The sequence below is a fragment of the Triticum aestivum genome, chromosome 3B (assembly GCF_018294505.1).
Source record: "Triticum aestivum cultivar Chinese Spring chromosome 3B, IWGSC CS RefSeq v2.1, whole genome shotgun sequence".
Lineage (NCBI taxonomy): Eukaryota > Viridiplantae > Streptophyta > Magnoliopsida > Poales > Poaceae > Triticum > Triticum aestivum.
The window spans coordinates 12,347,980-12,375,553 of record NC_057801.1 but is presented as its reverse complement, the minus strand read 5'-3'; the positions used below and the strand labels follow the sequence as shown (position 1 = coordinate 12,375,553).

Here is a 27,574-nt window from a genome sequence, read left to right as displayed (position 1 = left end):
AAGGGTGGAGGCCCCCGGCCGGCGGCGCCCTAGGGTTTCCCCCCGGTCCCCCACGGGGACGACGCGGAAGGGAGAGGGGTGAGATGTCAAAGGAAGACACACTCTTGCTAACCAAATTTCTACTCTAGCCAATTTCTTTTTGAAAAGTTATTATATGATTCACATAATTAAAAAACAAAAGTTGTTTGTATCTGCATAGAGTTCTTTTCGCTATTTTTCCTCTCCATATTTTCATCTGAAGATAAAACACGTGTGAATATACGTGACGCGCATACTCTCTCCGGTCCTGCTATTATCCACTTCCGCCGCCGCCGCCGCCGCCTGTCGTCGGCGAGATTCCGTGGTTGATGCGGCCGTGAACACCCCCGATGGCCGCGCAGCCGCCCAGCTCCTCGCCGCAAGGTCAGATTCCTAACCCGCCGGCCCGAAACCGTCCCGATTCCTTGAGCTGCCTGGGAACCCTCGTCGCGCCTCGCCGATTAAGCACCACCCTGCGCGGGGGATCTTGTGGGGAACGAGAGGCGAGGGTTTTTATCAGCCGCGGTTTCCCTCTGGAGAGTCGATAGTGCCCCCCAAGTTCGTCAGATTGATGCGAATCGTAAAACTGGGTTCCTGAGTGAGTTCGTGTGGGTTATCTCCATGATTCGTGGTTGTCTAGCTCCGGTGACTTTTTCCATGGAGACAAGGCTATGGACTGGATGCTCCACCTTGAGGCAAGACTGGAAATTTTAGAAGTTTATAAAGCATCATAGGAACTTTTGTAATTATAAGGTCCTTTCCCCCCTAATTGTGGTTTAAAGCATCATAGGAACTTTGAAAATTCTTTCCCCCCCTAATTGTTTTCCCCAAGAGTTGTAAGTGGTCAATCCCTGATGTTGAATGATTAATTTTGTCAGACTTGCACTGTTCTTAGAGTGAAACTGTATATATATTTTTAACTTTTCTAATGCTGCAGATGGTTCCGGCGGAGGCGGATCCTCGGAAAATCTGGTACTCCAAGCCCCACAGGCAGTGCGGGAGGATTACGTGCAGAACGCCGTCAATTTCCTCGCGCATCCGAAGGTGAAGGGTTCTCCGGTGTCCTACAGGTACTCTTTCCTGGAGAAGAAAGGGCTCACCAAGGAGGAAATCGACGAGGCCTTCCGCCGGGTTCCTGTAAGTTGCTATTTCCCGGCCACCTCCGCTTGAATGTTTAACTGAGAAAATGAGAAGAGGGTCAAGTGTTCCTTTCCTGAATGGCTTGATGTCTTGCAGGATCCGCCGACAAGCAGTACGGATGCTGCGGCTGTTGGTTCGCAACAAGGTATCTCCACATGCTGAATGGTTGAGCTAATGAAGTAACGGTTTACAGTGACATCATCATATTACTCTGTTAATTTGTTTGCTGTCTAATTGGATGGATCTTTACATAATGTCCGGTCTATGCCTTGCACACAGCATCTAGTATTTATGTAACTTTGATTGAACTTACTCTCTTTTTTATCATCTGATGATGCGAACAAAAGTACTTTAGGTAATGCATCTAAATGGTGTTTTCTTCAAGGGGTATTCATCTAGTTCAGACACACATCTTGTTTCTGAAAAATTACTAGGATAGCTTCAGAAGAAATAGTATGACTAAATACTTAATTATAAGATATTTTTGATTGTTGAAAATAGTCCTTATGCTATTCTGATTCCTCACATGGAAATCCGGAATAAGTCTACAGTCGCTCTTGCTGGCAGCTAGCCTATTCAAAATAGAAGAATGTCTTCCTTGCATGACATTTAATATCTACGCTTCAAAGTTCTGTCCTGAAATCTTGCCATATTCAGAGAAGCGTACCATGTTTGTTAACTTATATGCTAAAAGGCTGTCTTGCTTTCTGTGCTTCCAGCAAGCAATCCAAATCAATCTGCGGGGGTGCAGCCTTACGCATCAGTTCAGACGCCACAAGCGCCAACTGGCTCTGTCGCCACTGGTCATATAGTCCCACAAACACAGACACAATTTAGCTGGTATCATACACTCCTTGGTGCTGGTATTTTCCTTGGAGTTGGAGCTAGTTCAGTTGTCATCATCAAGGTATTTTGTGTGTTCTGCAAATGGTCATGATTTTAGTGGAAGAATTGAGGGATTAACTTTGTTTGCGTGTGTATTTTGCACAGAAATTGTTCCTGCCTAGGCTAAAATCTTGGACCCGTAGAGTCGTTTCTGAAGGAGATGAAAATGCGGACAACGATCTGAAATCCAAGCTTTATGATGAAATTAAAGAGGCTATGGAAGCTTCCTCATCAGCCTTTTCTGCTATTGCTAAAACAAACCAAGAATTGCTGGCTTCAAAGGAAGAAGGTTCAAAACATTTCTTAATAATTTAGCATATTCTTGCTCGAGGATAACCATTATTGTTTGAGTTTGATTACATTAGTGGTTTTCTCTTGTTCACAGATAAGAAGATACTTGTAAAGTTAACAGAAGCATTGGATTCTCAGGCAGAGGTGTTGAAATCCTTGAGCGAGACCTTACATCATACAAGGGAGAATCGGTTTTCGCAGTACAATATGTTGGAAGAGCATGCTCAACCTGGACCATGGAATGGTTAGAAATCAATATTTATGCATTATAGGGGCACATTATTCTGTTAATTTTGAATTCAATTACTATCACCCAGATCCTTGCTTACGTGAACCTTCTGCATATAAAATACTAGATTGGCAGGTTGTAGGGTTTCTAACGAGTTATTTTAACATCTATTGGTATTGTGTCTCACCACATTCTTATTGTATTGTACCAACAGGGCCAACTACTAATTCATGGAGAACTTCCCAGGTATGATTTGTAGACTTGTAGATATTCCTCCTGTTCGTCAGTACTTACATAGGTTTGCAGTCCTTATGTCTTACCCAGCGTTTCTGTTTGTAGCAAACCAACATGTACACAACGACGCCAAATGGTGATTTTGACTCAGGTAAGAACTAAGGAACTAACTTGAGCTGGCACCACCATATCTCCTACCTTATACTTGTTCACTCCTGTGTTATGTTTGGGCAGGGAGGCACCCGTTCATGCCATTACCTGCAGAACCTACAGCGGGATCATTTCCAAGATCTTATGTTGATGTAAGCTACTGTATCATCCTTTAAGACAGAAAAAACAGGACAGTGGTTCTAGAATTACGCTTAAATTAGATGCTCTGTACTTGCAGCAGCGGGTGCCGAGGGCTGGGTACGGGTTCCAGCCGCAGATGGGCTATGACAGATCGAACCCTGGCACTCGGGAGGGCTACTACGGTTCTCCTCCGTACTACCCTGGGGGCAGCAACGCCGTTGATGCTCCAGCACCGGCACCAGCTCCGGTAGCGGTACCAGCACCGGCGCCAGCACCAGCACCGACACCAGTTGCACAGGAAAGCCCGTTCCAGCGCCACTGGGTTCCCCCACAGCCACCAGGGGTCGCCATGCCAGAGGCCGCGGCCGCCATTCGGCAGCCAAGGTCCCTTCCAAGACAAGAGCCACAGCCAGCAGCAAGCTCAGCCGATGCTCCTAGACCGGCAGACTCTGCCGTAAATGAGCAGATGGACGGTGTATCATCCGCTGTCACCAGTGACGAGTCGCCTAGTAGCAGCGCTGCCGTGGGCACCATGGCCGGCGCGGCCAACGGTGAGAATGGAGAAGGGCCTGGAGCCGCCTGATTTTGACGAGAGCAACTCATTCGATTTTCCGTGTTGTGTGCGGTTCACATATCTAATTATCTATGCACTGTTAATTAGGTATTGGAAACTGCATATGATGGTTGTAATTAGCAGCACGTGTATAAGAAAAAATGGATTAGATACTTGTGTGATTCACTTGACGGCACCATGTATACGGAATCACTTATATTTTCTACCTGTATGTAAGAAAATATTTTCTACCAGCAGCTTCGATAGCTATGATTAGTAATAAAATGAGCATGTTATTATGAACGATGTCATACTGAAAACATGTTGAAAGAGCGAAGAGTCGAGGGTGCGGATATTTCAGTTTTCTTTGTTTGCTGGCAACTTCAGCATGTTTAAATATTGAAGTTAAGTAGAAATTGCTTAATGTACCCAACTTTTCCGCGGTAGCTCAAGTTTTTATGGTGCATTGGCTAGTATCTTTCCAAGTGAACTGGTAGGTTTGCACAATTTATGTTGATATGCATATATTGTAACTCATGGGCATTGGTCACATGAAAACAGATAGGCGCTCCGATTTTCGCTTGCGTTTATAAGATCCCCGCTTATATATACTGCTCCAACTCCACCGGACTAGATATCGCGTTACATCGTTTCACTTTGTTTTAACTTGTCTGGTAGCATGCACCTTCCCCTGGGTGCGTAGTTACGCACCTAGCTTTGTATATCATGTAGGGGAAATCACACACACAAAGGGAAATGATTTGCGAGGGGAGAGCAGGAGAGTTGAAAAAACATGTGGGAACAGGAGGCTTGAGGAACATGGGTCGAGCAATTGTTCTATATGTTGGATGAAGTTAAGCTAGAAGCTGCGGCTCCATCTCAGAGTGAGACATATGTCGAACTTTTGTGGTTCCCAAATGAGGTAGAGTAGCAGAAATGAAATGCAGACATTTCAATTTTATGAATTTGCCGGTAACTCGCGTCTGTTCAGACCGCAGGGTCGAAGTAGGAACTGCTTAGCGTAGCTAACCTTTTCTTGCTGTCTTGAGCTTTCAAGGCGATTAACGACATATCTATTGTAACTTGTGAGCATTGACCACATGAAAACAAATCGATCCTCCACCGACTTTCACTTGCGTTAATAATTCTTCCCCTCTTATACATACCTCTGGATTTTTTTTAATTTTTTTTTTTTGAGGAATACATGCCTCTGGAACTTCACTCGAGTAGACATCCGGTTAAATCGTTTCATTTCTTTTAACTTGTTGGTGGCTTGACATAGTAGTACATGATGCAGGGGACAAACACATAAATCAAGCAAAATCTATTTGCAGGAGAACTGAAGAATTGAAAACACATGTGACAACAGGAGACATATCAATATGAGGATTAGAGAGGAATCAAAAGTATGTGAGATCCAGTACACAAGAACGTAAGGCATCAACAGTGGCCATAGGCAGACCAAAGCTCTTTTGAGATGTCTAGGACGAAACAGAGCCGCTTAACTCGATGCAAAGAGTTCACCTCTCTTTTCCATTTGTAGCTTACCAAAGTACTATTGGTACTCCCTCCATCCCATAATATACGACGCTCTTATATTATGGGACGGAGGGAGTAGGTCGCGGGGTTCCTATCATGAGTTCTTTTAACATCAATATATTGGTATTGTGTCTCGCCATGTTGTTAAACAAGTAATTCATGGAGAGCTTCCCAGGTATGATTTGTAGACTCGTAGTTATACATTCCTCCTGTTTATAGAAGAAAACTGATTTGCTGAACAATTATTCCTCCTTGTACTGAATGGATTTCCCTAAGCTACAAGTCACGGCTTCATCCAAGAGAGGAACATATGTTGAAATCACTCACTTTGGTCAGCTCAAAACGACAAGAAAAGAAAAGATGTCACCCCTCTTTCCATCCGAACCCCGACGAAGAAGACGACCCGCCGCCACCGCTGCTGCCTCCGTGATAGGGAAAGCCCGCTCTCCCTCCCATTGCAACCTGATGTTGGTGCTGCTGCTGCTGGTGTTGCTGCGGCGGCGGTGAGCCGTACATGGGCTGCCCCATCATCATCATGCCTCCCCGGGCCGGGGCGGGGACAGCGGCGCCACCATAGTCGGCGTAACCGGTGGCATTATTGTCGGGCAGGTGCTGCGGCGCGGTTGACGTCGACGTGGCGGCGGCCCTCTCGCCCTCGATCTCGCGGAACTTGTGGAGGTAGTGCTTGAGGGGGTCGACGTAGTCCTCGAAGCCGAGGGTGGTCATGGCCCAGAGGAGGTCGTCGCCGTTGATGGTCTTGCGCTTCTCGCGCTGGCACTTGTCGGAGGCCTCGCCGGTGATGAAGGAGATGAACTCGGAGACGCACTCCTGCACCGTCTCCTTGGCGTCCTTGCTGATCTTGGCGTTGGCCGGGAGCGCCTTCTTCATGATGCGGCTCACGTTGGCGATGGGCAGGAAGCGGTCCTGCTCCCGCGGCGACGACAGCTCCCCCTCCCCGCCGGTGTTGCTCGGCCCGCCGGAGTCGTTGTCCGACTCCGGCATGGCTCCTCTCCCCGATCTGTGTCTCAAATCAAGAAGCAATCAAACCACTCTAGCCTGATCAAGCAGGAGCATGAAGTTAACTGGAAGGAAGGACACTTGTACGAAAATTCAATCTTTGGAGACTATTATGTGCAGTGCGACAAGAAGAGGAGGGAGAGGGTGGTGGGGAATGGCTTGGCTGGGTCCGGTCCGTTGGATTGCGCGGATAAGAAGGGATGGAGCTGTGAACGTGGAGCCAACCCAGCCGTTGGTCTGTCGATAAGCATGTGCCACCTGTCACATTCCACAACCGTCGATCACTGCCATGTCAGACCAATCCAGGCCGTCCGTCCGCCCGCCCGCCCATTGGAGTAAAGCAGCTCTGGACAAAAAAAGAGCAGCTAATCATCAAGTCAAGCAAGGAAAAGGAAAGACTCTTCGAGCTAAACAAGGAAGGTCGATACAACAAGCACTATTTACACAACATTCTGTCCTCCGCATGGAAATCTAATCCTCCATAAACTAGCCTACATCAGTTTTCACATCGTCCATAAAGCAGCTTCAACCTACATCAGTTTTGGTGCCTTCGGAATCTTCCGCTCGACCATCATCATCCGCGACTCGCTTCAGTAATCATATTGCCTGGCATCTATTTTGTTTTGCCACATTTAGTTAGCACCATAGGGGATAGGGCGATCTAATTGCCACGGGCTTCCTTAGATTTGACATCTTCTGCTTCTGCTTCTGCTTCTGGTTCATTAGTTTCAGATTCTTCAGGTTCACAGTCACCAGCATTTTCTGCATCATTCTCAGCCCTGCCTTCTTCAGATCCGCCATCTTTTTCTCCAGAACCTCCTATGGTGTTACCGCTGCAATTATTCGCAGTTTCAGCTTTACCATCTCCCAATATTTCTATGCCACCATCGCCATTTGCGTTCTGCACAACCTTTTCAGCCTCGCAATCCTTGCCAAAACCATCACTGTTTCCTTTCTTCCTCGTGTCGTCAACTTCTGCCTTTCCATCTTGTAAATTCTCAGCGGCGGCAGCGGCGCTGTTTCCCTTCTCACCAGTCTTCACACAAATCCCACTTTTACCACCTTCTTCACTACTATTGCTGTTACCAATCTTTTCAGCATCCTTAGATTTACCGTCTGGATCAGCTTCAACTTCATGTTCCTTGTCTATCTCTGATTCAACTCTTCCATCCCTTGCGCTGCTGTCCTTGGCAGCTTGTTCGGCTTTTATTTTTGCTTCCATTGCTTCCTCCTCTTCCACTTCCTTCCTCTCAGCCGCCTTGGCTAGCCTAAACAGCTCCTCCTCTATCAAGGCCCTTACCAGCGGCTTTCTCTTGAACAAATCCTTGCCAAAGTACTTGTCTGAAGATATGGAAACCCATCAGAAAAGATTTGCAGATATCAACTAGTAATTAAAAAGGGAGGAGGAAGCAAAGACATACCAACTGCTTTTACAACCTCTCCAAAAGTCATCTAAAATTGGTGAAGACAAGAGAAACATATCAAGATTTGACGGTGAATGGAGGAAATGTTAAAGATCAATGATGTAGAATGTATCTCACCGTGGCAAAATTTGCAGCACCCAATATACAGAAGACAGCTTGTCTCAGCTCATCCTTGCTTGGTTTCGGTGCCTGCTTCCATGGCTTCGCATCTCCTCTAGACATAATTTTACCTTTCACACCAATGAAACAAGGTTTTGAAACATATTACAAAGGAGAGACTAGAGGTCGCACGCGTTATCTGTAAAGTATTTCACTTGCATAGTAACACGAAAACTAGAATTTGGTTGACCCCCATCTCAACATAGATTTCGGAAATGGATAGCATAAAGAAAGATAGTGCTGTATGTTGTATGAACCTATAACAAAGAAAATTTATGCCCTCCTTATGAAAAAACATCAGCACAAACTTGTTGTATCATCTAAGCAATTGCTGATGAAGCTACACAATCAACTTAGAAAGAACTAATCCCACCTCTCTCTTTTTTTTGCAGGTAAGCACTCCAGCAATGATCTATAAAAGGACATTAGCGCATAATTTGGAATTTGTCCTGGTTACTTTGTTCTAGTTAAATTAATATTGAGTAACAGAACAGTAGTACACTGCACCACCCAAATGTAATATCTACATACCAAACCAGCCTTTTCAGCCAAAATAGATGACAGTTCTAGCAAAAAAAACTAACAGTGCATTCCTGAATGCTTAAAAGAATTTTGTTGTATCTTTTCTCAACATGCATATATGCAAACAACATAAGCCGCACTCAACCACATGTGCACAAGTGGAAAGTAAGGCATACCACCAGATTTCTCCTTGGAATCTGTGTTTTGGATTGCCTTTTTCTTGGTAAGAGAAATGTTTTTCTTCGTTGAAGCCACCATATCCGTGTCATCATTCTCAACATTGCTAACTAACTTTGCAGATGGTGTTGTGATTAGCGTTTGTTCATCTGTAGGAAACGGTACTCCTGGGAGCGGAACTACAGCTAATTTCCCCAACGCGGAGTCATTTACCCCTTCAAAAGGCCCAGGTTTAGCTTGTTCCTTCGCAAATTGTCCTGTCTTGTTATCCCTCGAGAAGAACTCGGAATGGTTTGTTCTATCTTCTACAGCTTTTCTCCCATCTGCTTCCTCTTGACTACGAATTTCCAGTAGAGTTCCATCTGGTTTCCTTTTCTGCAGTAGTTTGGAAAAATGGGGAAAATAAATATGTGGAGATAGCTTATGAAAATGGTGAAAGAACTTGCAATGCAGCACACATGGGACCATGAGTTCAGGTAGTATTAGATAAGTAACTTTAGTGGCACTAAACAAAACCAAACATAAATGCATCACTACCAAAAGAAGTAAGATGCATATATGTCATACCTTGGAAGGTTCACCACCAGATAGATTTGCTTCATTCTTCTTGCGCTTTCTTTTCTTAAATTTCTGCAAATCAATAAAACACCATGTCATAAAAAAGAATCAATGTGCCAATGACAATACCAGTCAAACTGGCTTAACCTAACATGTAGAGGTATACACAGGCTAACAGTTATGACAGACAACCGAAAACATCTGTTATTAGCAGAAGAGTAAGTGTTGTAACAAACTGATATGCCCAAATCACCTGACCGCTAAGTTGAGCCTTATCAGGATCTGTGTAAATAATACCAGAACAGTGTTCCATCAAGAACTCCATCACTATTGTCACTAATTCATCCTGCAAAACAGAAAAGCAAAGGGTTTCATGTGAAACTGAGCGCAGCAGATAAAAGAAAATTCTGGACCAACCTTCTTAGTGCTTGTTGAACCAGGGACATCAAATGAGCGGCACAGTTCAACTAGCATAATCTTGTTACATGTTTTGAGCTTCTCCAGTAGCTCTGTCTGCGATTTTCCCTAACATGGGTGATACAAAACCATGATAGTATCAAAGAAGCTGCTATTAAAGCACAGAGCGGCAAGGACATGCTGAATTTCAATCACGGTGCTACTAAAGGACGGCACATACCTCCTCTTCATGACAAGCAATCCCAGCAAGTCGGAGAATTTCTTCTCTGAAGACACTTACCTGATAATAAAGATCACCGAACTCACGTTAATTATGAAGGTTGAAGATAAATTCAGTGCCACCAATCTAGTAGTAGCGTCCATACGAGAAGCAAAGTTTAATCCTCCTCCCGGGAGTTGAATGTACCTTTAATTTCTTATTAATCCCTTTGCCACATGCAATAGTTTTGATAGCGTTATATGTAAACCCTATGATATCTCAAGTGCGATTCCAACTGAGGGAAACCGCAAGTACTGACATCCGAGTGGGTGAGTGAGTGACACCTAAAAGCAGTGCTGCTGAATAGCTGGTGAAATATGTCGCGCCTGCAGATAGCAGCAGCCCTGCATCTGCAGCGGACTGAAGAAATGCAAGTTCAGTAACTGAACTTGCAACACCCTGTGTGGTGACTTGGCCATGGGCCTGGTAAGCGAGACGTGTATGGGCTAGGGTCGAGTCATGTGAGCCCAGGTGGGCAGCTACTTATGTATCTTCTCTTCTAGCACTACCATCTTCTTTTCATCATCCCAAAGTACCCCACTTAAAACCTTTAAATAGACAACCCTTGTCCACCTATTCCGCCATTTGGGTAATAGACACGTCATAACCAACAAAAGAAGATATACGCTTTGCAACTTTCAATTTTTCAACCTCATTGAACCCTTTGTCAGTCTTGGCACCTCTTGCCGGCACCTCTGAAATGCCTTTCAACATCAACGCAGACATAGGCGGAGTCCAATTCATGACCTTGGGGGCCTTCGTGGGAAGAGCACCGACATTTGGAGTCTCCTGCACCTCATCATCCATCTACAACATAAACATTCCAGAAGTTAATAACACATTTCAGCACATAAAAAAACATAATTTCAGCACCTCAAAAACATATTTCAGCACATAAAAAAGCATGTTTTAGCTCATACAAATGAATTCCAGCATACAAGAAACCCATTTCAGCATACAAAAAACACATTTAAGCACATAAATAAAGCAGTACAGCAATAGTTTTACAACACCAAGTCCCTACAGAATGTTTTTTTCAGCATGAGAAGCAATTTACAAACTTAAATATGAGCATAGTGGCTACAAACAATGAAAAGTTTATACATCTAGTGTAATCGTTTTGACCACCTAGACATGATAATCACAAGGGAACAGAGAAGCAAATTGTTGGTCTGAACCATGTATGGCTCTCTGTAGAGAAGATAGATACAGTAGTAAGTTCACAAAACAATATCCACATAAGTGTAGGCTCTCTGTAAACAACAAGGGCGCTCTGTAGAAACAAAAACAAATTGGCAGGCCTCATCCCTTGTCAAAAATCAAGGGTCACGCACTCAGCAGGGGCTCGCCGGGCCGAGGCGGGAAGGAGGGAGGTAGGGGAGGGAAAGGGGGGGGGGGGGGGGGGGGGGGGGGGGGGGGGGGGAGGCGGAGTAGCTACCTCTCCCGGCCGGCGGCGGCGAGGTTGAAGTGGGGCAGCCGCGATTTGAAGACCAGGGCGGCGGTGGCGAGGTAGACGGGCTCAGCAGGGCCGGCGAGGATGCAGATCAGGCCGCAGTCGCCATGGAGTTCGCGGGAGGGCGAGAGGTGGCGCCTAGGTCAGGGAGAGGGGTGGCCGACCGAGACTCCACACTCCAGTGAGCATAGCGGAGCCCCCCCCTTTTTTTTGGCATCAGATGGGCTATGCCCAGGACAGCCCATGCACCAGACCTGGCCAAACGGGCCGGCCCGGCCTGTGCTAATCGTGCCTGGCCCGGCATGGCCCGCCATGGCACGTTTAATAGCCGTGCCGGCCCACGGGCGCTGCTCCTTGGCCCAGGCCTGGCCTGATTAGTAAATGGGCCGGCCCGATGACCCGTTTAGCACGCTGGGTTGCACATTTTTAGCCTATTGGGCTATATTTTAGGTATATATATAAAAAAAATCTGAAAAATATATATAAAAAAATGGGTCGTGCCGTGCTGGCCCGCGTACCCCGGCTCCAGGCCCAGGCACGGCCCAAGGCGTGCCACGTGCCTGGCACGGCCCATTTAGCCCGTGCCGTGCCGGCGTGCTCGCGGGCTGGCCTGTTTGGCCAGTTATACCATGCACCCAGCCGAACAGCTAAAACTTGGTTGGGTAGGAAACTTTTAGCCGAAAAGTCCATTCTGCACCCGAGCTCATATGCTCCTGCATGAACAGTAAAATCGAAAAAAAATTGAATTTTTTAAAAAAAAAAATCCAATTTTTTTTGAGAGAAACATTGACAAAAGTTCTAAGTGCCTGCAAAAATTCATCATGAAATCACATTCCTGTAAGGCGTGGCAAAAAAAAAACAAATTCAGTGCTTCAAAATGCATTTGAAGTAGCTTTTTCAGAGTACTATTTTTGTTTTTTTGCCACGCCTTCTAGGAATGTGATTTCATGACGAATTTTTGCAGGCACTTAGAACTTTTGTCAATGTTTCACTCAAAAAAAATTGATTTTTTTTAAAAAAAATTGATTTTTTTTCGATTTTACTGTTCATGCGGGAGCATATGAGCTCGGGTGCAGATTAGCCGCGTCCACTTTTAGCCTCGTTTCTGTATGCATGCTATCAAACACACGTATCCTCCGATATATGCGCGTATGTATGTATGAACGTTTTTATTTGTACTGTGTTTAAAAAAACATCCACCCAAAAAAACCAAACACACCCTTATGTGACAAACGAAGAATGCTCGAGACATGAACGACGAGAAAACGGAACCATTCCTTCCTCACACGGTTTCCTCACCTACTCTGTTATCTATTCCTCCCCCAATTTTAACCTACTCCGTTATCTCTTCCTCCCTAATTCTAGATCGAGATCCCAGGGCATTACAAAAATAGTACTTCCTCCGTTTCAAAATAGATGACTCAATTTCGTACTAACTTTAGTAGACACTAGTAGAAAACAAGGCATACGTCCGGGTCTGGTTAGCCCATTAGTCCTGGTTCGGTCACGAACCGGCACCCATGGGCCCATTGGTCCCGGTTCGTGAGGCCAGGGGCCTGCCGGGCCTCGTGGGGGCATTGGTCCCGGTTTGTCCGGCACGAACCGGGACCAATGGGCCTCGCTCCTGGCCCACCGCCATTGTACCGGTTGGTGGCCTAAACCGGTACCAAAGGGTGGTCTTTAGAACCTGGTCGAGCCACAAACCCGGACCAATAAACCAGCCAGGGGAGAGGGCTTTTGTGCGTAAAATATTAAAAGCAAAAAGAATTTTCACAAAATAAATAAAAAAAGAAAATAAAGAAAACAAAATAAATAAGTAGAAAGAAAATAAAATAAATAAGTAGAAACAGAAAAAACTTTAATAAATAAGAAGTAACAAAATAAACTTTAATAATGTAGAATAAATAAAATATAATAAAATAAATAAACAAAAAAAAGAAAGAATTTTCATAAAATAAATAAAAGAAGCAAAAAAGAAAAGAAAATAAATAAGTAGAAACAAAAAAAACTTTAATAAATAAGTAAAAACAAAATAAACTTTTATAAAACCTGTAGTATTATTGAAACTAAAATTATATAAAATTTATGCAACTAAAATTATCAAAGTATTTTCTGTTCAAAACAGTAAAAGACAAAAGAATTTTCATAAAAGAAAATTGTTAGAAACTTTAATAACACTAACAGAAACTAGTGATTCACACAAATTTCAAAAACTAGTGATTCACACAAATTTTAAAAAATTCAAATTTAAACTATTCAAATTGGAAAACAAATGGCACTAACAGAAAGTTTATATTTTTTATTACGTAAAAGCAAAAGGAACTAAAAAATAAAGCAAAAAACAAAAAAAAATAATGCAAAAAACAGAAGAAAAAAAACTGGAAAAAAATGCCAACTACTGGGCCAGTACGACCGGAATACGACTAGAAACCCTACCATGGGCCAGGATTCAGGCCCACAGATGGACCAGTAGGCCCAACAGGCATAGTAGTGATAATTAGGCTCGTAAGCCTGCAATCGAAAGGAGCTCGAGAGGGGTGCGGCAGTGGGGCTTATAAACCACTGCGCGCCCCTCTCAACTAGCGAGGTGGGACTAAAGTTTTGGCCACGGGCAGCACAAGGCCTTTGGTCCCGGTTGGTGGCACCAACCGAGAGTAAAGGGGTGAATTGGTCCCGGTTGTTGTGACCAACCGGTACCAGTGCCCCCCTTTGGTATCGGTTGGTGCCACCAACCGGGACCAAAGGCCTCTGCTTCCCGCTCTTTTGGGCTACTGAAAAGAGACCTTTGGTCCCGGTTTGTAACGCCAACTGGGACTAAAGGGGGGCATTGGTACCGGTTGGTGCCACCAACCGGGACCAATGCTTCATCTATATAAACAGCGCTTGCGAAATTTTCGTTTCAGTTCCTAATTCTCCCGCCGCCGACGCCGCCCTCTGCCCCGTCGCCCGTGCCCGTCGCCGTCGTCGCCCTTGCCTCTGACGCCGTCCCGCGCCGCCCCGACGCCGTCGCTGCGCCGCGCCACCCATGTCCCGACCTCGCCGTCGCCGCCCTCTGCCCCGACCTCGCCGTCGCCGCCCTTTGCCGCGTCTCGTTGTCGTCGTCTAGTGAGCCCTCCCTTCCCCCGCACTGCCGCCCTTGCTTGCTCTGCTTGCCGCCCTCTGCCGCGCGCCGCCGCCATCGCCCCGTTCGGCCTGCTCTCTGTGGTGTGATGTATGATTGTTTTGTTCATTGATATATGTATATATGGATGTTGTATGTATATGTATATATATGCAGATGTATGTATGATCCATGGATATGTATGCATTGATGTATGATTTTTTTGTTCATAGATTTTTTTTGTCAATTTATATTCATGTATATATATGCAGATGTATGTATGATCCATGGATATGTATGCATTGATGTATGTGTGTGTGTGTGTGCGCGTGCGCGCGTGTGCATATTTAGAAAAAACAATTGTATTGCAAAAGTTACATTTAAGGCTAGTTGATTTAGTGCATTTTAGGTTATTAGTAGTGCTTAGTAATTGAACTAATTGATTTAATAAACTACTTTATTTTACTATAGAAGTAGTTTAGTTTTAGTAAGTACTATTATTTTATTTATAGTAAGTGCTTAGTAGTTGAACTAGTTGATTTAACAAACTACTTTATTTTATTATAGAAGTAGTTTATTTTTAGTAAGTACTACTTTATTTTAGGACCATTTGCATTTCTGTCCCTAACTCGAACCACCTAATCAGATATACCCCTAATTCAAAAGCCTGCTCAAATTTGCCCCTCCGTCGTTAGTTGCACTTATAAAAATGCCCCTCCGTGCCGTTTCCGTCCAGTCAAAGCTGTTTGACCGTTATCTGGCCGTTTCTTTGACAATTTTACCCCTGTGTCCATGTGCCACTTAGTAGTGGGTCCCACTCTTAAAAAATAAAACAAAAAAACACTTTCTCTCACCCTCTTTGTCACCCACACTTACATGTGGGGCCGATCTTGAAAAAAAAAGAAAAAAGAACATGACTATTCAAACTAGTCCGACGGTTGCCGGCGGCGACCAAATCCCACGGCGGAGGCACGCTGGGAGGCTGCGAGGAGGCCAGCTGAGGGAACAAGGCGATAGCCCTTGCTCAACCGCGTCCAGCGATGTGCTCTTCGGACCATATGGTTGCTGGAGCAAACGGCGGCGACCATTCTCGCGGCGGCTCCGGGCGGTGCAAGTGCGGCAGCTACCATGCGAGGGGGAGGGAGAGGAAACCATCCGTGTGCCATTAAGGATCTCACTAGGAGCATGATGGCGACGCAGCTGGGGCTCGGGGAAGACTGGAGCGACGACTTCGACGATGGCGGCCATGACCGAGCTCAGAGCTCATGGGGAAGACGACCCGAGGCCATGGAGCTTGCTATGGAGGACTCCCAGGTCTTCTTTGGTACATTAGGATGCCATAGGAGCCGCTTGGAGCGGCTCACGTGCTTGAACGGCGTCGAATCGAAGGCGGCGGTCCGAGATCGGCAGTGGGGTAGATGTGTTGTGGTGCTCTGTCCTGGACGTCTCTGGTCAAAATCATAGGTTGTTAGGATGAGGTCATGGCGTATGAGATTCCTGGCGAGGTGGCGGCGCTTCGGGTTGCCGTTGGCCATGTACTTGATAGACGCCGGCGACGGAGCGCTCTCTGGAGTGCTTGCGTGACAGGGCTAGAGGGCGGACAGGAACGAAGGCAAGCGGCAGAGAGAGAACAAGGGAGAGAGGGTTGCAGCGTCAGGGGAGGCCAGCAGCCAAGGCGGCGCCCGTTCGGCAATCTCGCGGAGTTGAGAGGTAGCGGCCATCGGGCTGTCGTTCGGCAGGGAGAGAGACAGAGAGAGGGGGAGGTGAGAGAGAGTTTTGTTTTTTTATGGATGAGGGGCCCCACATGTAAGTGTGTGAGAGAGAGGGGGTGAGAGAAAGGGCTTTTCCATTTTATTTTTTGAGAGTGGGTCCCACCAGTAAGTGACACATGGAGGGAGGGGTAGAAATGTCCAGTAAACGCCCCGTAAATGGTCAAACCCCTTTGACCGGACGGAAACGGAGCGGAAGGGTATTTCTGTAAGGGCACCTAACGGCGGAGGGGCATTTTTGAGCAGGCTTTCGAATTATGGGCAAATGTGAGTAGTGGGTTCGAGTTAGGGACATAGATGTAAAAGACCCTTTATTTTATTTATAGTAAGTGCTTAGTAGTTGAACTAGTTGATTTAACAAAACTACTTTATTTTATTATAGAAGTAGTTTATTTTTAGTAAGTACTACTTTATTTTATTTATAGTAAGTGCTTAGTAGTTGAACTAGTTGATTTAACATAACTACTTTATTTTATTATAGAAGTAGTTTATTTTTAGTAAGTACTACTTTATTTTATTTATAGTAAGTGCTTAGTAGTTGAACTAGTTGATTTAATAAAACTACTTTATTTTACTATAGAAGTAGTTTATTCTTAGCAAGAAAACTAATAGAACTAGTTTATATTTTTAGTTCTTATTCCCGCATCGATGTCGACGATACCTATCCCGCATCCTCGTCGTTGACTCGGCGGAGGAGGCCTGCTTGATCAGAGGGGCCATGTCCGGGACTGGGCTTCGCCGGGCTGGTATTGGGAGGTGCTACCTTCCGAGGGGCATAGGTTGGTGAGGAGCCAGTCCGTCGTTGACCCGATCCTTGTTTGGTGGCGGTCGCGTGGGCCAGTGACGGTACCGAGGCTTCTAGACACAGCGGAGGTGGTACGTCATCGTGTCAGCGAGGAGGACGAGCGCGTCCGTCGCTACATGGTTGCGTTGGAGGGCAGGTTCGACAATACCTGGCAGGTTCTTCAGGGACCTCATTGGATCTATGATCCTGTGATGGTTCCTTCTCTTTGGTGTCCACCGCCCGCGCCGATACCCGTCGGGCACTATGGTTCTAGCTGTATTAGCGATGCTATATGATGATAGTATTCTAGGTGTATTAGTGATAATATATATTCGACGATGTACGGACGTAAGAGATGATGTAGTTTTGCTTATAATTGAATGCATGCTAATTTGAATACTACTTTATTTTTACGATTTGGTTTTGCTAAAATTGGAGAGCACTATGCAAGGCGTATGCATTTGATTAGTTGATAGCTTATAGGGTTTTTATTTTTGCAGAAATCTAGGAGCCACCTCCACCATCCCCGTTGTTGTCCCCGTCACCGACCCCCCTCTGACCTCGAGGTGAGACTAGCCAAATCTCCATGTCAATATGAGTCCTATAAGATATTTTGAAATGTTTTTGCTCGATATGTCCTTTTTTAGAAAGATAATTAAATGATATTTCGGGTTGACTTTAAGTCTGTCGAGTCTCCACCATATATGAGAGGATGAAGAATCCCGACTGTTAGCTTCTCCTTCGTTCCCGTGTGCTAGACAATTTGGTGTAATGCACTCGGGAACAAAAGGAGGAGCTACCATCACCGATAGTCGCAAATGTCATAGAGGAATCAGTGAGGGAGAGTCTCCACCATATATATATGAGAGAACGAAGAATCCTGACTGTTGTCGTGGGGGTAGCTTCTCCTTCATTCCCGTGTGCTAGACAATTTGGTGTAATGCACTCGAGAATGAAAGGAGGAGCTACCATCACCGACGGGCGAATATGTACACCACGTGAGCTGAGAGTTTTCAAGAAAAGGCTCGACAGATCGATATCAACCCGTGATAAATAATAATAATCTAATTTAGGTTTTTTTAATACATATATTTAATTGTACAAGTTTAATATTTGAATTATGAACATAAGAAATGTCGTACTCGGATGACGAACACCACCCGGGGGAGTGTGACTGGTACCACGATGACTGAGGTATGTGCGACATTTTCCTTCAGCTGGACGAAGATCGACGCTTCAGCATTAAACTCGAGGAGACCTTCGATGTTGAAATGGTACGCAACGACGACAAGTGTTTTTTTCGTAATTAAGACGACTTCAACTATTTCAACGTGTACTTTTCATCTTTTCCAATTTGACTAGCTTATCTCATGCTATGCAAGACGCTATGTCTTGAAGAGGATGGGTTTTTAAGACCATGAAAGTATGAAAAAAAAGAAAATTCACCTAATAAGGACCCATCATGGTGTGGATTTTGAAGTAAAGTTATACAATTCTGAGAGTGTAACCCATTTTGGTTGCAAAAAATGGCAAGCACTTTGCAAGATGTATGGTTTTGGTGAGGGTATGCTTGTCACCATGGATCTTGGTGATCCTGAAATCGAGCAAGACAATATGGACATTTGGGTCCTTGTTGATACGCCTCCAATTTTATCGCTATGTGAGTTTTTCAAACATAGTTATTAGCTAATTTATATTGTTTATTTCAAAATAGTTGACAACTTATTTCCATTGACATCTTATTTTCATTCTTCAAAGAATGTGCGGAAGATGGTAGACAGAACCTACTACACCGAAGGCTTCGAATTAACTTATCAGGAGAAAAATCATTTGATCGCATTTTGTATTGATCTTGAGAATTACAATATCTACAATCAAACTCCTCGACATTATGGTCAATACGTGCCACTAGTGCACGTGTTGAACTACGATAACTATCATGGAGATACCCTGGTAAGATTTTTTACTATTACGACATCCGTGCATCTTTTGCATACTTCTAAAACTACTACATCATTGCTAACTATGAAGTTATTACTATGTTTTTCAACAGATAATCCCGAATGATTGTGTGCCTCATCTGATATATCAGCACGGCCGCCTTGATGTTTTGAACATACAGCCAGATCATCCTACGAATCTCAACTGTCCATACCGGATTTCTAAAAGAAGCGGAGACATGACAATCAAATAATGGAAAAAATGTATGGACAGTCGTAAGGAGGTTCTTGGAAGCAAAAGGAAGTGAACCTCAAGAATTGGAGACATGATGATCTTCATTCTCCATAATGGAGAGTCAGAGTCTATATTATTTTATGCTATTTTACCTTAAAAAGGGTATTTAGGTCCTACATAATACTAATGATCATGTGCTAAGAACAATTAAGTAGGGTTGGTTCGATGACTATGAGGATGATGATCGTATGGCTTGTTATTAATAACAAGTAGAAGTTGTATGATGATGATTAGTAGGACATGTTATTATGATGATGCATGATGCGAGCATATGAAGAGTTATTATATATCAGTGGGTGAAATGAACATGGATTGGATTGAAATGAAGGCAACATGCATGTGGTTCATGTCGAAAGTAGTACAATCCAAACTTGATCAAGTTAGGATTAGTATTACTTTCGACATGCACCACATGTTGCCTTCACTTCAATCTAAGCCATGTTTAGGCATAGCAGTAGCGTTGGTAAACCAAGCACGGAGATAAGAGAGAACACTTCTCTCTATTAGCTATCTAACAACCTAAATTAACCCCCAAAACCCCTAAACCACCCCATTTAAAAAAACTCAGCTCTTGCCAGCTGCTGACGCATGGATGTCTTTTGGTCCCGGTTGGTGCCATCAACAGGGACCAAAGGCCCTCCTGCTTGGGCTCGCCGCAGCGGCCACGTGGAGGCCCATCTATCCCGGTTCATGTAAGAACCGGGACTAAAGGCCTAGGGCTTTAGTGACGACCCTTTAGTCCCGGATCCACAACCGGGACAGATGGGCCTTACGAACCGGGACAAATGGCCCTTTTTCTACTAGTGAGAAAGTTGAATCATCTATTTTGGAACGGAGGGAGTATGTCTCTATAAGCAATTATAGAGGCAACAGTTCATCGGAATGTGCAAATGAAACAAATCAGAAGCTTTTATCTTGGATTCAGACATCCAGTTATCCAGGGCACTAGAAACTGCTAACCAGCTGCTGCCTCTTGAGCTTGCGTTGGTTTTTCCCTTGAAGAAAAAAAGGTGATGCAGCAAAGTAGAGTAAGTATTTTCCTCAATTTAAGAACCAAGGTATCAATCAGTGGCGGAACCAGAAATTTTGTTTAGCCTAGGCAAACTTCAGCCTAAGTGTCTAACTTGGAAATCAAAATCGGATGTTCAGATAGAGAACATGTAAAATAGCCTTAAACTTCCAAACCACAAATCTGCACTAATATGGAGTGAAAAATGCAATTGTAATTTTGAAGTGAACTGGTGTGATCGTACTTCTGTTTCCGGTTGCATATCATTCACATTTTGATTGCCGATTCAAGACTGAAAATCTTTTCATGGGGCACTCAGATAGATACGTTGTGCTAGCTGCTCTCGACATAATGTGATGCTTGAATGTCCTCATGAAAAGGGAAGGACTTGTGGGATATCTTAGATAAAACACTTTTGTTTCCTCCATCCTTCAGGCGCTGAGTTTGGTTTGTGCAATTGTTTAAAATAGATTATTTACCCTTTATCATCTCTTATAACAACTCCGGTTGCACATGCATTTGTATCATGATTAATGCAGCAGGAAGATTCGGTTTCAACATACCTCGCAAAGGCCGACTACTATTTCTTCGTGGGCAGAAAGTCCAAAATTTTCTTTTTCTAGTACCCCTTATTCTTTTCTCCTGTCGTCCTACTTCCACTTCTACGGACCTTCTATCCATAACAAATTTCTAGGACTGGTAAATCAATGTGGGAATAGATAAAACGGGTTGTGAGCGCTTGTTCTATTATTAACCAAAAACCTAAGCTTCTTCAAAATTTAAACTTAACAATCAGCTATTAAGAACAAAATCTCTAAATCATAGACTAGGCTTCCCCACGTACAAACATCAAATTTAAGCCCCAAGTCTATTACTCGGATTTTTGCAAAAAAAATTCTATTACTCGGATGGCCAAATCAGTTTGCAAATTTACCTAATCACGAGGGAGAGGATGAGTAGTGGAGGTTGCATGTCATTCCTGCCTGGATCCAGTCGCTAACTTCCCCGTTGGCAGCAACACGGCCAGCTGCCCAGCCGCGCGCCGCTACTAGTCGCCGGTCGGTCTTCGGGCTAGGCAGTCGTGGGGTGAACAGCCGAAAAGGCTGGGAGTTTGAGTGATCTACCTATCGAATAAATGAACAGGCGTTCCTCGCTTGGGGCTTTCTAGGACAAGGTCCATCGCTAGTTCTCACGAAGCCCACTACTGAGAGAAGCCCAAAACAATTTTGCCCGGGAAACCACAACATACTGGCGGATTTGCCAAGTTAAAACCGGACGTCGTACAACATCGCCAATGCATCGAGCCCGGGCAAGTGCCCAGGGTCGCTGGGCGCTAGCTCTGCCCCTGGTATCAATCCAGTAGGAGACAACACACAAGTCATCGAATACCTGCACAAACAATCAAACAAACTTGCACCCAACACAATAAAAGGGTTGTCAATCCCTTCACGATTACTTGCAAAAGTGAGATCTGATAGAGATAGATAAACGGTAAAGTAAATATTTTTGATATTTTTGGTTTATAGATCAAAAATTAAGAGATTGCAAAATAGTAAATCAGAAACTAATATGATGGAAAAGAGAAGTTATATGATGGAAAATAGACCCGGGGACCGTATGTTTCACTAGTGGCTTCTCTCAAGATATCAAATAATACGGTGGGTGAACAAATTACTGCTGAACAATTGATAGAAGAGCGCATAATTATGATGATATCTAAGGCAATGATTATGAACATAGGCATGACGTTCGTGTCAAGTAGAATGAAATGATTCTGCATCTATTACTATTACTCCACACATCGACCGCTATCCAGCATGCATCTAGAGTATTAAGTTCATAAAGAACAGAGTAACGCATTAAGTAAGATGACATGATGTAGAGGAATTAACTCAAGCAATATGATGAAAACCCCATCCTTTTATCCTCGATGGCAACAATACAATACGTGCCTTGCTGCCCCTACTGTCACTGGGAAAGGACACCGCAAGATTGAACCCAAAGCTAAGCACTTCTCCCATTGCAAGAAAAACCAATCTAGTAGGCCAAACTAAACCGATAATTCAAAGAGACTTGCAAAGATATCAAATCATGCATATAAGAATTCAGAGAAGATTCAAATAATATTCATAGATAATCTGATCATAAATCCACAATGCATCGGATCTCGGCAAACACACCACAAAAGAATATTACACCAAATAGATCTCCAAGAACATCGAGGAGAACATGGTATTGAGAATCAAAGAGAGAGAAGAAGCCATCTAGCTACTAGCTATGGACCCGTAGGTCTATGGTAAACTACTCACGCTTCATCGGAAGGGCAATGATGTTGATGTAGAAACCCTCCATGATCGAATCCCCCTCCGGCAGGACGCCGGAAAAGGTCCCTAGATGGGATCTCACGGGTATAGAAGGTTGCGGCGGTGGAAAAGTGTTTTCATGGCTCCCCTTGATGGTTTTGGGGTATAAGAGTATATATGGGCAAAAGAATTAGGTCAGGAGACCCACGAGGTAGGGGGCGCGCCCTACCCCCTAGCCGCGCCTCCACCGTCGTGGTTGCCTTGTTGCTTCTCCAACTTCATCTTCAAGTCTCCTGGTTTGCTTATGGTCCAAGAAAGATCATCACGAAAGTTTTATTCCGTTTGGGCTCTGTTTGGTATTCCTTTTCTGCGTAACTCTAAAACAGGCAAAACAAGAAATTGGCACTGGGCTCTAGGTTAATAAGTTAGTCCCAAAAATAATATCAAATAGCATATTAATGCATATAAAACATCCAAAACAGATAATATAATATCATGGAACAATCAAAAATTATAGATATGTTGGAGACCTATCACCAACCGCAGGGAAATACAGGAACACCGCAAAAATGCAAAAGAGGCATCCAAATTCGGGAGGGTTTCCCCAAAGCACATGTACAAGGCAGGATGCGGAAAGTGCTCTTATCTCAGACATGGACGCATGTCGTCATCTCGAGATGCGAAGATGGGAATGAAAATGGGGATTAAAATGTCTGTCTCGCTCACCTTCGATCGATCTCCTCCCATGCAGGCGCTGGCGCTGTTTACGCATTCCATTGGCACCCCCTCAATTGTCCTGGTTCGGGAACAAGAGCGAGTTCACTAAGGTTCAGAACGGTGGATGGCTTTACACAAGTGTTGACTGTTGAGCGGTGTTTGGGTATGGCCCCTCTGGTTTCTCCTAGCATGAAATTTCCAAAACCCTTTTTCCTGATTTTTTTCCTCAGATTTTTCTGTGATGTTTTCATGGAATTAAAAAAAACAACAAAAATAGTATTGGCTGATATGTCTCTAACATGTCTACAATTTTTTTGTTCATGCTATTAGGAAAATAGGCATTTTAACCTCCAAAAATATCATAAAAATACGATGGGAAGTTTTTCACCGGAGAGCAACTAGGGGGGCCAGGTCCTACACCCTGAGAGCCTTAGCAGACACAGGCACCCTACTTACAGGGGTGCCTATCCAGGTGCGTGGGAAATTCAAGAAGGTTCCCAAGCCCCTTTAGTTGCGACCTGTGAAAGATTTTAAACCTCCCTAGTTTTTTTTCCAGTTTTTCAAAGTTATGGATCTCCGGGAAATTACAAAACGGTGTTGGGATGCAGATTTTAGCATCTAAAAAACAGCCCCCTCGAAAGACTGATCCCATCCAAGGGGAGTCTCTCGTATTCCATTTCCATGGCCACTAAAACTAGAGGGAAAACCCTTCTCCCACCCCGGGGAAGGCCAAAGAAGAAGGGAAAGGACGGGGGAGGCTCTCTTCCCCTCTCTTCCGATGGTGTCAAAAGGCCGCCGAGTGAAACGTCATCACCACCATCGTCTCCAACAAAGCCTCCATCATCACCATGGCCACCAACAATCTCTTCATCATCACCATGATCCCCCTGTTGTCCATATGTGAGTAATGTCTTGTAGGCACATGGGGTGGATTCGACCCGAGTGATGGACAATTACTACAAGAAAAAGACACATTCATGACATTTTGACACAAACAAAAATATTTTCTATCATGGAAGTGACAATAAGAGTGAAGAAAACACGTATTGTCATTGATGTATTGGCCACATACTTCTATGACAAATAATTATGGTGGAAAATGAAATGTTTGTCCTAGGCGGACTAGTGGCTCATGTGGATGACATCTTTGGGCTTTCATGACATAAAAAATCATGTTAAAAATGAGGGCCATAATTTTCTAGTGATTTCTCGGGTGAGTTACATTGCACGGTATACGGTAGGTGGTTGAGACCGAGCGAGATGCAGGGTAGTTTGCGCTGTCATGTGACTTCCGCACCGCTGAACCAGATCGATCGAATCGTGCGTTGGATGCCCCTGAGTGATCGATCTATATGCTCATGCACGGTAGCCCTTGGAGGTCCCCGAACGATTGATTGATATGCTCGTGTGCGGTAGTAGTTAGACACCCCAGATCGATCAATCGATGTTGGTGCACCATAGCGTTGTTGAAGGCCCTCGTTGCATGCGCGGGACTTCTCATTATGTACAGAGAATGCGATCGCTTGACTGATACGAGTCTCTGGCTATAGCTTCTTCGTACTTGGCGGTGGTGTACAATAGTTGGGGAAGTCGTATGCGCGAGTAAGACCCTCACTAGTAGAAAACAGGGCTAACGTTCGGGCCTGGCCAGCCCATTAGTCCCGGTTCTTCAAGAATCGGGACCCATGGGGGGTATTAGACCCGGTTCGTGAGCCCAGAGGGCCGGCCGGGGCCTCATGGGCATTTGTCCCGGTTCGTATGGAACCATTTGTCCCGGTTCATCCCGGTTCGTGGCTTGAACCGGGCAGACGGGTGGGCTTTAGTCCCGGTTCATGCCACAAACTGGGACAAATAACTTGCCTATATATACCCACCGCCGCGGCAGAGCACTCCAGAGTGCTCTGTTTTGTCAAGCCGGCGAGGGGAGGGCATTTGGGTGCTCTAGTTCACCTCCTATGCACATGAGGTGTTTGATGAAATGCCCGAGCCACACTAGTTAAGCTTTCTCCTCTCGAAACTCGACCTCCGAGCTCCATTTTCAACGAGATTTGTCTAGATTTAGCGGTCTGTCCCCGTCTTCACCGCCGTCGATCGCCTGCGCCGATCTCGTCGCCGGCACCACCGTGGTGAACCTCTTATTCTTATCTTCTTTCTGAAAGAAAAAATTCTAACTTCAGGTAGATACTTGTCTAATTTTCTTACTTTTATTATTCCTTGTTGTTATATAGTGCGATGGTTTTGGTATCCGTCCCCGTCGGCCCTCGTCCTGTCTATGATTCAGATGTGGTATATATTATCTTTTCATAGCTATTTGGTTCATTTATTGTTATAACAATTATTCCGACCAATGTGACATAGATTTTATTTATCTAGGAGGTTGTTGAACCGGAAATTCCAACCGACCCTATTGTCAAGAGATTAAATTTAGTTGAAGAAGAAAACAATTACTTGAAGGAAAAAATAAGAAAAATTGAGGAGGAGAAGATGATATTGGAGTTGCATGTTGCGGATGTCGTCGATGATCACAAGATCAAGATGGATGCAATGCGGTTGAAGATTAAAAAGATTAGAAAATATGCCATTCATACCGAGGCTTGGTATCATTATGCAGTTGGATCAGTTGTTACCTTGGTTGCGATTATGATCGCATTTGTTGTTGCATTGAAATGTTTTACATAATTTCAATGTATGATTTAATTAGATGCTCTGGAGAGCTATATGTTGTTCAATGAGAACTATGTATGTACTTTGGTTTTAATGCTCTGGAGAACTATGTATGTACTTTGGTTTCAGAGTTCATTTCAAATGCTTTTCAACTTCATGGTCTTATAGCTAAAAATAATCAGTAAATGCATGAAAAATAACAAATGTAGTCAGAAAGGGTTATAAATTGATGATGTGGCTTTGAATGGTGCATTTTGAACACAGAAAAACTATGGAGTTCAAATAAGTTCAAAAAAAATGAAATCCCTTTGTAATAGACAAGTTTCCGTATGAAACCCTGATACTTTGAAAGAGATTGTCCGTTTTGTACACGAAGTGCATCCAGTTTTTTCCGTAACCCTATATACTTTCTCGCACATGCTATGTGGGTGAAATGATGATACCATGCCAACTTGGAACCTTTTCAGAGTTCATTTCAAATGATTTTCAACTTCATGGTCTTATAGCTCAAAATAATCAGTAAATGCATGAAAAATAACAAATGAAGTCAGAAAGGGGTGTAAATTGATGATGTGGCTTTGAATGGTGCATTTTGAACATAGAAAAACAATGGAGTTCAAATAGGTTCAAAAAAATGAAATCCCTTTGTAACAGACGAGTTTTCGTATGAAACTCTGATACTTCAAAAGAGATTGTCCGTTTTACACACGAAGTGCATCCACTTTTTGCCGTAACCCTCTCTACTTTCTCGCACATGCTATGTGGGTGAAATGATGATACCATGCCAACTTGGAACCTTTTCAGAGTTCATTTCAAATGCTTTTCAACTTCATGGTCTTATAGCTCAAAATAATCAGTAAATGCATGAAAAATAACAAATAAAGTCAGAAAGGGTTGTAAATTGATGATGTGGCTTTGAATGGTGCATTTTGAACACAGAAAAACAATGGAGTTCAAATAAGTTCAAAAAAAATGTAATCCCTTTGTAACAGACAAGTTTCCGTATGAAACCCTGATATTTCGAAAGAGATTGTCCGTTTTGTACACGAAGTGCATCCAGTTTTTGCCGTAAGCCTCTCTACTTTCTCGCACATGCTATGTGTGTGAAATGATGATACCATGCCAACTTGGAACCTTTTCAGAGTTCATTTCAAATGCTTTTCAATTTCATGGTCTTATAGCTCAAAATAATCAGTAAATGCATGAAAAATAACAAATAAAGTCAGAAACAAAATAAAATAAAATAAATAAGTAATTTGAAACAAAATAATATAAACTTTAATAAAATAGATAAGTAGAAACAAAAAAAACTTTAATAACATAAATAAAATTTATGAAACTAAAATTATCAAAGTATTTTCTGTTCAAAACATTATAAGCAACCTCTAGTATTATTGAAACTAAAATTATATAAAACTGATGCAACTAAAATTATCAAAGTATTTTCTATTCAAAATCATTAAAAGCAAAAAGAATTTTCATAAAGAACTTTTTTGTTAGAAACTTTAATAGCAAAAATAATTATCATAAAATAAAATTAATAAGTAATTATAAACAAAATAAAATAAAATAAATAAGTATTTTGTTGTAAGTAGAAACAAAACAAAATAAATAAAGCAAAAAATAAAACAAAAAAACTGGGAAAAAATAAAAATTTGCCACCAACTGGGCCACCACGGCCTCAATACGACTAGAAACCCATCCATGGGCCAAGATTCAGGCCCGCAGAAGGCCCAGAAGGCCCATCAAGCATAGCAGTAACAATTAGGCCCGTAAGCCTGGAATGGAGAGGAGCTCGAGAGGGGTGCGGCAGTGAGGCTTATAAAC

At 43.6% G+C, this 27,574-nt stretch overlaps 3 protein-coding genes across 5 annotated transcripts; 1 reads left to right on the top strand and 2 right to left on the bottom strand.

Moving 5' to 3' along the window:
- The first annotated feature begins 215 nt into the window (after positions 1 to 215).
- Positions 216 to 3,944, top strand: LOC123068242 (peroxisomal membrane protein PEX14). Of its 2 annotated transcripts, none has more exons than XM_044490751.1 (10): positions 216 to 402; positions 956 to 1,155; positions 1,255 to 1,303; positions 1,878 to 2,065; positions 2,149 to 2,332; positions 2,429 to 2,578; positions 2,778 to 2,809; positions 2,903 to 2,948; positions 3,032 to 3,099; positions 3,189 to 3,944. In XM_044490751.1, the coding sequence occupies exons 1-10, from the start codon at positions 369 to 371 to the stop codon at positions 3,669 to 3,671; spliced, it is 1,434 nt and encodes a 477-aa protein (XP_044346686.1). In that variant the 5' UTR covers positions 216 to 368; the 3' UTR covers positions 3,672 to 3,944. The 2 variants fall into 2 exon arrangements, with proteins under 2 accessions (XP_044346686.1, XP_044346684.1); XM_044490749.1 differs by having other exon boundaries at positions 3,186 to 3,944.
- A 1,333-nt stretch (positions 3,945 to 5,277) lies between these two features.
- Positions 5,278 to 6,183, bottom strand: LOC100682444 (nuclear transcription factor Y subunit B-8). The gene has a single exon (XM_044490752.1). It carries the CDS (start codon positions 6,180 to 6,182, stop codon positions 5,544 to 5,546), a length of 639 nt encoding a protein of 212 aa, XP_044346687.1. The 5' UTR covers position 6,183; the 3' UTR covers positions 5,278 to 5,543.
- A 115-nt stretch (positions 6,184 to 6,298) lies between these two features.
- Positions 6,299 to 11,361, bottom strand: LOC123068241 (uncharacterized). Of its 2 annotated transcripts, XR_006431626.1 has the most exons (11): positions 11,152 to 11,361; positions 10,365 to 10,520; positions 9,675 to 9,734; positions 9,455 to 9,562; positions 9,291 to 9,383; positions 9,047 to 9,109; positions 8,479 to 8,854; positions 7,739 to 7,851; positions 7,619 to 7,649; positions 6,732 to 7,538; positions 6,299 to 6,543 (listed from the first exon to the last, which is right to left on the bottom strand). XR_006431626.1 is itself a non-coding variant. In XM_044490748.1 (10 exons), the coding sequence occupies exons 2-10, from the start codon at positions 10,518 to 10,520 to the stop codon at positions 6,859 to 6,861; spliced, it is 1,680 nt and encodes a 559-aa protein (XP_044346683.1). In that variant the 5' UTR covers positions 11,152 to 11,361; the 3' UTR covers positions 6,584 to 6,858. The 2 variants fall into 2 exon arrangements, 1 of the variants encoding a protein (XP_044346683.1); XM_044490748.1 differs by lacking the exon at positions 6,299 to 6,543 and having other exon boundaries at positions 6,584 to 7,538.
- Between the last annotated feature and the right edge of the window lie 16,213 nt (positions 11,362 to 27,574).

What these genes read in the sequence shown, in the direction of transcription:
- LOC123068241 (XM_044490748.1), bottom strand. Translation starts at nt 10,520, where the DNA reads ATGGATGATGAGGTGCAGGAGACTCCAAATGTCGGTGCTCTTCCCACG. An exon ending in CTGGTGGTGAACCTTCCAAG is followed by an intron (nt 8,855 to 9,046) that starts GTATGACATATA and finishes AAACTACTGCAG; the next exon opens with AAAAGGAAACCAGATGGAAC. An exon ending in GTGCTGCAAATTTTGCCACG is followed by an intron (nt 7,650 to 7,738) that starts GTGAGATACATT and finishes CACCAATTTTAG; the next exon opens with ATGACTTTTGGAGAGGTTGT.
- LOC123068242 (XM_044490749.1), top strand. Translation starts at nt 369, where the DNA reads ATGGCCGCGCAGCCGCCCAGCTCCTCGCCGCAAG. An exon ending in GTTCAGTTGTCATCATCAAG is followed by an intron (nt 2,066 to 2,148) that starts GTATTTTGTGTG and finishes TATTTTGCACAG; the next exon opens with AAATTGTTCCTGCCTAGGCT. An exon ending in ATTCATGGAGAACTTCCCAG is followed by an intron (nt 2,810 to 2,902) that starts GTATGATTTGTA and finishes TTCTGTTTGTAG; the next exon opens with CAAACCAACATGTACACAAC.
- LOC100682444 (XM_044490752.1), bottom strand. Translation starts at nt 6,182, where the DNA reads ATGCCGGAGTCGGACAACGACTCCGGCGGGCCGAGCAACACCGGCGGG.